A 12314-nucleotide genomic window follows, 5' to 3' on the forward strand; every position below is an offset into this window, starting at 1 on the left:
TGTAAGTTCACTTAAGATGAACACCACATCTTAAGGGTTGCATGATTTTTCAAAGGGTTTTCACAGAACTTAATGAGTCTTTCATGTTCAGATTTGATCCGAACGTCCAGACGGGTTGCATGTTAGATATATGTTCTATGTTGGAGGTTCCAAGTAGAATATAAATTAGGAAAGCCTAACCTTCAAAGTGGCATGTGCAAATCATAAGTAATTGGTAGAAATTCATAGGATTGCTAGGTGACGGTGAAACCCTAGCGCTTTTATAAATTGGTATTTTAAACCTCTTTCCTTCATTCATATTTGTTTATGTGTCAAATTTATTTTTAGTATCACACAAGTTCATATTCATCTTTCTCTACTTTTAATTTTAGGTAGTAAATTGGAAATTGTTTTCACATAAATTGCTAAATAGTCCTTGTGGAAAATGACCTTGCATGAGCATCTATACTACAATAACCTTGTATTCTTGCAAGTATTTTATGTTATTTTAACTCTGTTTGCACATGTACTAAAAATCCTATCAATAAGCCTTCAAATTGTCAGGAGTAACCAAATAATTTGGGATTGAAACAGAAATACCTCTTGTCCCTTAGATTACACAAATATGGGGTTCAAATAGCAGCACTTTTTTCAACCAAAAAGAAATAGGAACACTTTTTTTTTACTCAGATATCATTTTAGGTAAAGAAAATTTTAAAACCCACGGAAAAATTGCTTTTGAACGTCCCGGGAAAAGTTGCTTCTTGTGGTCTCGGGACAAAATATGATTGGGTGGGTGGGGAGAAAAACCTCATTATCCTCCCGTTAAAACGTTAGCTGGGCTCCGGTCCGCACAATTTCAATGGTTTTCCTGCTGCATCAACACACTAGCAGCAGCAGCTTTCACCTTCCTCTCACTCACTCCCTTACTCTCTTTCGATGTCTACCTTCTCATCCGTACCCAACAATACACCCACCTCTCTTCTGAACCACCACAATTCATTATTCTATTTTCCAAGTTGCCTGCCTTCACTTTCAAACATTCAGAGAAGCCATCCCAAAACTTCACCTGTTGCTTTCGATGGCGCCAGGTTAAAACATACGCAGGCTAATGCCCAAAAAACAGTTCCTGGGGTGCTGAATTCCAGGTTCTTGCAAATTGGTTCTGAGGAAAGCTCCTCTAGTAGACATTTTTTAGTGAAATCAACTGGTGCAGAGAGTGCCGGCGGTTCCACTGTGTCTCAAAGTGTGAGTATATGAATGTTTGGACATTTAAATTTCTTGGGTTTATGTATGTTGTGTTATTTCAATGATTTTTTGTCAAAAGTTCTTAGCTTAGTTTGATGCACTGCAGGTGCTTGGGATTTTGCATCTGATTGTTTCAGTTGGTATTTTTCTAGCAATCGACAATTTTTTGAAGCAAGCATTTGTGGCGGCTTCCATTAAGTTCCCCAGTGCGCTTTTTGGGATGTTTTGTATATTCTCCATTCTAATTATTCTTGATTCCACTGTTCCTGCTGTGGCAACAAGCTTGATGAACTTCTTTGAGCCGGCACTACTGTTCATCCAGAGATGGCTGCCATTGTTCTATGTTCCTTCTTTGGTTGTTTTGCCACTTTCTGTGAAAAGTATTCCCGCTGCTTCCGGCATCAAGATCTGCTATATTATAGGTACGCAAGTTTTTGCTACTCTAACATAACTTTCTCTGGTGAAGCTATAGAGTATTTAAATTTCCCTACGGTGATTGTTTCTTTTGGTTATCAATGGGAATGACTTAACTTTTTTGGCCTATACCATCCTAATGAAGCATGCAAAAAAAAAAAAAAACCGCTTAAACTGTTATCTTTGTTGTTTTGGGGAAAATCTTAAAGTTCTTATTCATTTTTCACAATCTAGAAACTGTCTTTCTTGAATACTTTAAGAATTAGAGAGTGGTGTCTTCGGATGACAACCATAACTTTCTCTGAGCAAATAATTATGTAGTAGGAGCAGTTACCTCTCTCGCTCTCCCTTCTGGTGTACATGTGCATAATTCTGACATATATAAGATTAATGCTACTTACCTTGTATTGCTTATTTTCCGTAAATAGACTTGAGAAAGTCTACCTCCTGTACATGATATATACGGCTGTAATACAGAGACCAAAATCATCTTGGTCAGTTCAATTGCTCTATACTTCTATCTCTCATCTTCCTTCTTCCTTCTTGAGTCTGTTTCTTATACATATAAGTGATTTTCTGCAGTTGGAGGCTGGCTGGCTTCACTTGCTGTTGCAGGATATACAGCAATAGCTATTAGAAGAATGGTAAAGACAGAAATGACAGATGCTGAGCCTATGGGAAAACCCTCTCCATTTTCTGCGGTTGAAGTGTGGTCTTGGAGTGGGATCCTCCTGATGTCATTTGTTTCTGCATTATTATATCCAACAGCCCTGGGGACAAGTGCTCGAACATGCCTTCCATTCCTACTTGCATCAACTGTGTTGGGCTATATAGTTGGTTCTGGGTAAAACTTATTTTCCTCAATTTAGTTCTGTCTTCACAAGAATATTATTATGAAAACTAAACAAATATGTAGACCAAATAAAGGTTTTCATTTTAATACAAGTTACTTAAATTCTCCAGCTATATTTTTTCCCTTTTAAAGGTCTCACTCATTTGTTGACTTCTAATTTTCAGATTGCCATCAGATGTGAAGAAGGTTTTCCACCCGATTGTTTGTTGTGCACTATCTGCAGATTTGGCAGCATTGGCTTTTGGATACTTCTCTAAGTCTGGGCTTGACTCTGTTCTTGGTACACTTCTGAAACCACATTCTTGGTTCTGGCTAGTACACTATGCCCCCCTTGATTACTGAGCAATAAGATTAAAACAAAAGGCAGACTTTTAACAACTTGCAACAATCACCCAATGACAAATACCTCATAGATTCAAAGTTAGCTTTTCCATCATCTCTATTTTCTTTATTCATTTTCTTTTTGGATGTGGTCTCTTTCACCAGTCTATTAATTTATGTTTTCTTTCTTTTTTATTTTTTCCTCCATAAATCTTATATAACTACAAAATGACCTGACGTACCATCAAGAGGACTTAATGTACATCCTGTTATTAGATCACGTTAAAGAATTACTGAAAATGGGTCTTGAGGGAAGCATTTTATGCTCTGTATCATGTTCATGAATATAATTATATTCTTAAAACGAAGATAGTTTTGATATAAACATTTGACTCGTGTACAAAAAACAAGGACAGGTACTAAACAAACTTGTAGGACAGAAACTTAGATAATTCAAATGTCAGGAATCAGGATTATAAATTTTGAGTGTTTGCCTAAGTAATATGAAAGTCAGGAGTTTCTGCCACCCTGGTACGTTAGTAGAAGTCTGCATGTTTATTAGGTTTTCAAAATTTATGGTAGAAAGTAACAATGCTAAGCTAGTTTGTAATGAGGATATTTGGACCAAAAACTCCAATTTATCTCTATGATTCTTGAAACAAAAATTATAAAATGAAGATAACTCTTATAAAATTCAGGTCAAAACAATTTTTTGTTTTTGGTAACCACCTCCCATTCTCTCTCTTCATCCGCCTTTGTTAAGAATAAAAGAAAAATACATGTATAAATTCTCATATCACTCTTCATTGTCACCTCATGTTAGATATACTGTTAGTTTTTCATCATTCAATCTCAAAATTTTCCTCTAGTCTTGCTTCTCAAGATTTTTCTTTTGACTATCTCTGTGTTTGGGTTCTTAGAAATCATCGCCTACCAACCTATTTCTACTACCACCCTACAATTGCGGGCAACTAGAAAATGAAAGCCAACCATCTCTGAACCAGATAAATTATCCTCTACTTCCAGCAAGAAGTATTATTTATAGGCTTAAAAGATGATTAATAAAAGTTTTACAAAATAAACCTGCAGAAACTTTTAAAAGACTGAAAATCAGATAAACCTAGAAAAGAAAACAGAAAGACGCGCATTTAATCCCTAACATGCATGTGGATTTATTGCCACTCTTAAAGTTACTGAAGCCAGCCCTTAAGTGCCATTGATGTCAATCAATATTTCTTTTCATCCCAATGCTCCATAGAGGCACACACCACCTGCCCTGCATCAGTTTATCTGATTTTCTTACAACTAGTCTGTAATTTCGTTGATCCAAGGAGAGCCTATATCTAGTTTCGTATTGCCTTAATAACAGATAGAAACTGTGTATCGACCATCCTGAAAGGTATTACTTGGGACTCTAAATTCTTCACCATTACAAAGCAAATGGCTACAAGATTTAGAAATAAATGGCAGGGTTGAAGAATATATACTTGGATTATAATATACTAAGGAATTTCACTTCACACAATTTTGAGGCTTCAACGACTTATAGAAAAACTTAAGATGTCGTAGGACAACAGAGCTAATCTATTAGGATGCATAATACATCAATAGCATCAGAATTAATTTTTTCAAGGCCCTTACAAGGAGAAAAAGGTTAGCATTGCAAGTGTGAGAATATATGATGGTCCAGGATACTCTTCTGGTTTTGTCTTAGTTTCTTAGGTTCTTCATTTTAAAATTGGCAAGTTAATGATAAGAAAGAGCCTCTCTGCATTGCCTTAACTGAAATTCTGTTTGCAACTCTCTCCGCCCTTAAATAAGAACATAATATTTCGGATTTCTCAGTTTTATATGTGGATTTTCTTATATAGGAATGAATATGTCGTTAGTCCAACTAAGCAATTTCCAATACAAATCCCTGATTTTAAATCTTTCCATCCAAATGGACCAGTAGTGCTTTTAGTATGTAGATCGTCATTCTTAATGATATGCACAGGATCTTACCTTACAAAGGTTTCATCTAATCCTGGAGCTGGTGATGTTCTGATGGGATTCTTGGGGTCTGTTATCCTCTCATTTGCCTTCTCAATGTTCAAACAGAGGAAGGTAAATAACATTTGAAGAGCCCAGGTTTCCCATTTTGTGTCATCTTTAGTTTTTTATTTTTTATTCCATGGTGAGTTGAAAAGCATAATTGAGTAGGTGGACTGAATTTTATGGACTATCCGTTGGAAATATATTTCTTCTGAAGAACATTGCGTTCCAACCTGTGGAGTAAATATAACTGGGAGATTATCACTCTTCAATGCTTTAACTAGGATAGTTCTTTCATCATATTTAATTACAACATTTCACGATAATCTTCTTTCTTTACTTGGTATTCTGAAATATATCATAGGGAATATAGCAAAAAGTTGAGAACTGATTGCACAAGGCCTTAGAACAGCTTTATTTATTTATTTTAAGAAATATGGTTGTTCAAATCAAAGAATTTTGGTTTACCTTTTATGCCTACATACTTCATTACAGTTTAAACCTGATTCAACTCTGTGCATTCACCCAATGGGTGTCATAATTTTCCCCCAAAATTCTATTTGATGTTAAAACCAACTTAGCTGTCACATTTTTTTAATACATATTACAACCATTTGATGAAGATTATTGCTGAACTACAAATTTTCAGCTAGTCAAGAGGCACGCAGCTGAGATTTTCACATCCGTCATCCTGTCAACCATATTCTCGTTGTATTCAACTGCTCTTGTTGGACGTCTTGTTGGGTTGGAACCTGGTTTGACTGTCTCAATTCTACCACGATGTATAACTGTGGCACTAGCACTCAGCATTGTGTCTTTGTTTGAAGGTACTAGTTCATACTTTGGAGTTGTAGACAAGCAAATTTCTCACCTGATAAACATGTGCTAAGTTTGGCATGAGTTTATAAAATATTAGAATAATGAATTGAAGACTATTCCTGTCTCATTTTCCTCAATCTACTCCCTTCTCTTTTCTTTCTTTCAACATGCTACAACTAAGTAATAATTAGGAACAAATTATTGCATGCAGTACATCTTTATCTTGTATCCTTGAAATACACTTATGCACGTACATCTCTATAATATTTATTTTGTACTTTTTGTAGGTACCAATCCATCCCTCACAGCCGCTGTGGTTGTAGTAACTGGTCTGGTTGGAGCTAATTTTGTGCAAGCAACACTTGATAAACTAAAATTCCGTGATCCTATAGCTCGAGGGATAGCTACTGCATCTAGGTATGCATCTCGGCTGAACCCTCTGCATGAAACGGTCAATTATAAATGAGAAAGTATAGTGGACCAAACTTTAAACAATTAAAAGGAATTCGTTAAAGCATCTGAATTATTGCAGGAAAATTTTGTGGTTGAAAGTTCTTACTTAGATATATTAAATAATGAAAATTTTACCTTTGTGCCACAAAACCTTTTTAATCCTATGATTTATTGTTATTTATACTCGAATATAGGTGCTATTTACAAGATTCAGAGCATTACTCATCACAATCAGTTTTGAAAACTATGATTCAATGAACTGTGTGTTTTGTTTTTGTTTTGTTGCTTCAGTGCTCATGGATTGGGAACAGCAGCATTGTCAGCCAAGGAACCCGAGGCTCTCCCATTTTGTGCCATTGCTTATGCTCTGAATGGTATATTTGGCTCTTTGCTTTGTTCAATTCCAGCAGTCAGGCAAAGCTTGCTTGCTGTAGTTGGATGAAATTATCAGCTGCTTAGTTGCTCTCGCAATTAGATACTGCTTCAAAATCAGTGTGTTTTTGTTAACTGTATCCGTATACATATACACAAGAAATTCTGCCCTTAGTATGTATATTCTAAACGTTCATTTTATTCTGAACTACAAAGAACAAAATTTATAGGGGAAAAGACTCTGGCAATTTACATGGAGTACTGTGCATTTTATAGGAAGGCGACCTAAAAATGTATGTTAAGCTAACACAGCATGCATTAAAGCCTCCTCACGCACGTATAAGCTTGCACCGAACAACCTTCAATTTGATGTCTTGAGGAATTGAAGAAATTAACATGAACGAGTTTAGCAGGTTTCAAACAGATGTCTAAGTGGAGAACATTTTGGGGCCGTTTTGTGTTTCCATTTCTCCCTATATAACTTGACTGCCAAGATTCAGGCCTGATTAAACAATGTATATTAAGCTAGATTTTTTAAAAAAATTTCCTTAACATGGAAGGAGATTTCAGCTTGAGACCCCTTCCCAACATTGACAAGATAAATATTACTGATCAAGAAGAAAAACTTACATATCCCGGGTGTCTATCCATTTTCTATCTATCTCTATCCTCATATGAGGTGAGAGATAAAAGGAAATGGATATACACCCCATGATGTGGGAGTGGTTCCCATAGACCGTGAGCTAGTTGGTACGTGAAGGTGCTTTCTTTTCACAAGGGTCTAATCTTTGATTCTGAATTAGCATGAGATGTTAATTTGATGAGGTAGAAGCCTCAATAGTCGAAGATAGAAGCAAAGTGTCACGCTAAGGTCAGTCCCTATAAATGAACTAGAACAGGAAACAGAAAAAGAAGCAAATACAGTAAAGGACAAAGGGGACCATCATAAATGTGGTTGCTTATATCAGTGATGAAATGGAATGCAATGCAGCATTGGGAAGTGATCAATGGATGTGAACCTCATAACTGAATTTTGTATTCTTCTCTTCTTTTTTAAAATTTGTTTCACTATAATACAAATGTTCCATAGAATTACAACATGAAGATATTACAAAGTGTCATTGTTCTTGCTAGGAATAGCCTAACACTAACAGAAACACGAGAGAGAGAGAGAGAGAGAGAGAGAGAGTGGAAAAATGGAAAACTGAAAGAAGACAAGCTTTTCTAGAGTGGCCTGCGTTGCCTTAAAAGTACGTAGACAGTAGATATAAAGATAAGGCATAGTTTTAATTTAAGCTTTAGTTGCTTCTACTGGAGTTTTGGCCTTGCTTGCAATGAGCTGCTCAAAGAGGTCTCGGATCTTTAATCCGACTATGGTTTGGAAGAGACCAGTGCCGTTGTTGCTGCCGGGGAAGTCCGAAAGCTTCAACATTTGTTGGGTGACTTCTCCATAGAATTTGGTGGAGATGTTGCTCAGATGGCTTTCTACATAAATCAGCTCATCTAATCTGTCAAATTGCCCATCCATCTCCAACACAGACACCTAATAATATGACCATAACAAGCAAAACATTAAAAAGTAGGATACTAATATAGATACTGAGACACTAAAGAAATTTGGTGATCCTAGCATTATGAAGAAAAATTGTTACCAATAATAATTACTTACTAAGAATAAGGGAAGTTAGGAACTCAGGAATTAAGGAGTTGAAGTTAGATCAACTACTCCCTCTTAGTTGATCCGATTCCGGATTTTAACGTAGAACTCACAAATTTTTTGATTTCTTATATGTTAATAAACGCATGGGAAGTCGAGAATTGGAATAGTTCAAATTCCATGTGTCAGTAAACTCAGGAAAGCAAGAATTCGAATAATTCCAATACCCATTCTGATAAGTAAACAAACTGGAAATAAAATTAGTACCTCGTTGCCAAAGTAAGTGTCAGGGCCATAGGTGAACTTGATTCCAGGGTAAGAGCAGGTGAGCTTCCTTCCACATGGAATCCAGGAGATGGTGGAGCCCTCATCAAACAAGTAGACTGGGTTGAAAAATTTCACACCTTCTTTCATGATCAACCTCACTCTCAATACCTTCCCCTCATTATCCCCTGGAATCAATTGGGTTGGCAACACTTCAATCACTGCATCAGCATACTGCTTTTGTGGATCTGCAATTCAACCAAAAATTAACAAATTAAATAAATTAGGATTAATTAATTTTTCTCACTTATTTAATTAAATAAAATCAAAGTTTAACTAAGTTGGTGTACCAATATAAGCATCGAAATCAGGCTTCCGGGCTTCAATACTGGCTTTGATGCTCTCAAGACTGTGACCGCGCTCTGCCATGTCCCTCTGTTCAAATCCAATGGTTAATTTAATTGCATCACTCCAACTGAACACATGAAATTAAATTTATAATTAAATAGGGTTAAGGTTAATCACCTGAATTTTCCATGCAAACTTGACCTCATTGCTGATGTCCAAGTAGATGCTGAAGTCCAACAGGTCCCTAACTCGCTGATCATACCTGCATAGCCAATTAATTTCAAATTTAATGTAAAGTAAATTTAACCATCACTATTGAGGAAGGGAAATTCGAACACAATAGTGATGAAGGGAAATTCGAACACATGAACTCGGATGTAAGTATAACTGTTCGGCTTGAAATACAAGCCCCTTACCTCAGATTTGTATTTTTAAAGATTTGAAAGTGACGGCCAGTAGCTTGGAATTAATTAGAATGTAGGTGTTTGCTTTGGTGGCATTAATTAATCATTGAACAATCAAAGGCAATAGTAAAATATATATAAATGAAGGCCAGTTGTCAACTAATAATCCTCCACTTGTAAAAAAAGAAACATTGTTTTTGTTTTTCTTCGAATGCTTTTATTTTTATTTATTAGTGGCTTTCGCCTTGGTTTTGAACCTAGACTTATTGCCTCAGGTTTGACACAATTTGATCAGCATCAGCTTTTTTAATATTTAAATAGAAACTAAGCTCCACCAACAAAGAACCCTTGAAAACCATCCACCTTTACCAGCCTTCATGACTCTATCAATCTTCTTTTTGTTTTGTTTTGTGTTGTTTTTTATTGAGGTTAGTGAATAAATTCCCGGTCGTAATGATACAAGAGATAATTTTTTCATATGTCATTGCATTATTAATCGGAGATAGCAAAACAATGATATTCTCGTTACAAGAGAGTTTTTTTTTATTTTTTATAAAAGGATTCTTCAAAAGCATTCTCATTTCCTCCTGTCTTTTTTAGATTATAAATATATATATATATACATATTTATATTATCATTACCTATTTACACACGTGTATATAGTAATATTTTAATTTGCCACAAGGATGGGCCCTGAACAAATACTGAGAATTTGGACCACACCTTGACGATAATAATCTTATTCAATAGTATAAATTAATACTTTGATATATATATATATATATATATATATGAAGATTTTTTTTTTCCTCAACATAAAAAAAAAAATTGTCTGAAATCATCCTTCTCTAAATGTCTTTTTTTTTTTAAAAAAAAAAAGCAAAAATATAGAACAACATTTCAGGATTTCATGAATAAGTAATAAAAAAAAGTGGATTGCATTATAATTTGTACCCAAAATATATATATTATTATTAGTAAAAGAGAAAATTAATGAATGGGGAATATATAACAAAGTGACATTGAGAAAAAAAATGTTGGAGGAATTGGACAAGTGTCCATAATCATTTGTTTCAAGCTCCTTCTCAATTTAAGGATCCAAGATTTTTCCATAAATAAATATACTTACATTGGGTGCAAGCCTTCAATGACAAGAATCTTGGGGGGCTTGATGAGCTCAGGAGGGTCCAAGAGACCAGAGACATGGTTGTAAATGGGCTTATCAACAGCTTTCCCTTCCTTGATTGCCTTGACCTGCTCATACATGAGATCAAAGTTGTTGGCTCTTGGGTCAAGAGCAGTCACCCCCTTCTCCTTCCTCCCTGTCCTATCCAGAGAGTGGTAATCATCCAAGCATATGACTGTCGTAGTGTCGCTGATGAGCGTGTTCGAGTCCGGGTTGCCTCCCTTGGGTGGCTCCGCGGCTCCTCCGAACACGCTCGTCAGCCTCCTCATGAATGTGCTCTTCCCACACCCTGAGTCTGCTGCTAGACCAATCACCACCGTCTCTTGGCCACCGGCGGAGCATGTTATCAAACTCACACTTGCTCTCCTGCTACTACTTTGACTTCTCTTGTAAAACACCACCTGCTGCTTCTGGCAGAACCCAAATCCAAATCCCAGCTGGGTTTGGGTTTTTGATGCTGGTGTGGAAAACGAACATGTTGGGTTCAGTTGGGTTGTGTAAACTGCACAAATTGCCATTTTGGAGCACTATACTCTCTCTCTCTCTCTTCTGTTATGGCTTGGCTTTGTGAAGAAGACACATAAGTTTTATGGGTTTTGAATCTTTTTTTTTTTTTTTTTTGGTTTTTGGGTTGCAAAGAAAATTGAAAAGTTTGGAACATAAATAAGAGGTTGCTGCTGACAGGGGGTTGTGTTGTCTTGGTGATATGCTAAGGCCGCTTGCTGACGCGTCTTCTGGTTTGTGGGTTTCTCTGAGTACCCCTGGTTTCGGACAACCTTGGAGCTAATTCTAAGGTTGTAGGATGGGCTTAAACCAGTGGGCGATGGGTATAATTGTCATTTCACAGCTTTGTTTTTCCACTTGCAAAAAATAAAAATAAAATAAATAAATAAACTTTTTTAAATTTTTTTTAGAAAAGATGAAGTTTTTGATGATGAGGTGATGGCATTATGTGAATTGAATTGTGATAACCTGAGTCATGGAGAGAAGAAGAAGGCTTGGTGGTCATTTGCTTTAGTTTGGATATTTGATGTGCCACGCGGCATGGCAGTGGTGGCTGGTTGAAGATTAGGGGTGAAGGGTGAGGGATGGAAGAGATATGGAAGAGAGAGAGAGAGAGAGAGAGATAGAGTATGTGGCCATACACTTTAATCTTTGGACTGTGCCTTGTTTCTATTATTAATATTTTATCATAAAGTTTTCACAGTTTGGTAAAACCTGCTGCCGTGAGTCAGCAGCGACACACACATGACATTCTTAAGAAAGTGAACGTGTATATATATATTTTAGAAAATAGTCATGACGTGTACAATGAAGCATGACGAGTTACAATGAGCGACGTCACTCTAGTGTGTTTTACCATCAATCAAGATCGTATACTCATATATGATACGATTAAGCATAATGAATGTTGTTAGTTAGATTAATCAATCGGGTTTAAGCGTTAACCGGCTAATAAGTTTCATCATTCAAGGATCATTCGTGCAAAATTTCATTTAAATCAAAGAACATTTAGCCGCTTGATTTTTGTCGTGATAATTTTGTATTCATTTATTTATTTGATCACAACTATAAAATTAAACGCTTTTCGATTTGCGTGAATTTTTATTAGAATGATCTTTCGATGATGACAAGTATATTATTCGAATCATGAGATAGAATGTGGTGCGGGTCAAAATATTTGGTTAGTTCTGTATTAACTTACTAACTACTCAGTGCAGGAGGGATATTGTTAAACTAACAGTCTAAATAATATGATGTCTTGCTATACAATTTGACTTCCTTTGGTATCCAACTAACAACTCGGATCATGCATTCAAATTAAAAATAAACCTAAGAAATAATTCAATGGATAATACGACAATATAATATACAATATTAGTTAGCAAAAAGAAATTAACATTCTCATTCAAATAACACTGTTTTCGCATGAATATCATATACTAATAAACTCACTAGGT

The 12314-nt window shown here is 35.8% G+C and overlaps 2 protein-coding genes across 2 annotated transcripts; one reads left to right on the top strand and one right to left on the bottom strand.

Moving 5' to 3' along the window:
• Positions 1 to 725: 725 nt before the first annotated feature.
• On the top strand, positions 726 to 6741 carry LOC103336805 (plastidal glycolate/glycerate translocator 1, chloroplastic). The gene is made up of 8 exons (XM_089041706.1): positions 726 to 1227; positions 1334 to 1649; positions 2224 to 2485; positions 2659 to 2774; positions 4812 to 4921; positions 5499 to 5676; positions 5956 to 6085; positions 6413 to 6741. Exons 1-8 carry the CDS (start codon positions 919 to 921, stop codon positions 6561 to 6563), a joined length of 1572 nt encoding a protein of 523 aa, XP_088897832.1. The 5' UTR covers positions 726 to 918; the 3' UTR covers positions 6564 to 6741.
• A 766-nt stretch (positions 6742 to 7507) lies between these two features.
• PRK (phosphoribulokinase) lies at positions 7508 to 11138 on the bottom strand. The gene is made up of 5 exons (XM_008239907.3): positions 10297 to 11138; positions 8940 to 9024; positions 8765 to 8849; positions 8418 to 8662; positions 7508 to 8036 (listed from the first exon to the last, which is right to left on the bottom strand). The coding sequence occupies exons 1-5, from the start codon at positions 10869 to 10871 to the stop codon at positions 7785 to 7787; spliced, it is 1242 nt and encodes a 413-aa protein (XP_008238129.1). The 5' UTR covers positions 10872 to 11138; the 3' UTR covers positions 7508 to 7784.
• Positions 11139 to 12314: the final 1176 nt, after the last annotated feature.

The sequence above is a fragment of the Prunus mume genome, linkage group LG7 (genome assembly GCF_029339155.1).
Source record: "Prunus mume cultivar Tortuosa linkage group LG7, ASM2933915v1, whole genome shotgun sequence".
Taxonomy (NCBI): Eukaryota; Viridiplantae; Streptophyta; class Magnoliopsida; order Rosales; family Rosaceae; genus Prunus; species Prunus mume.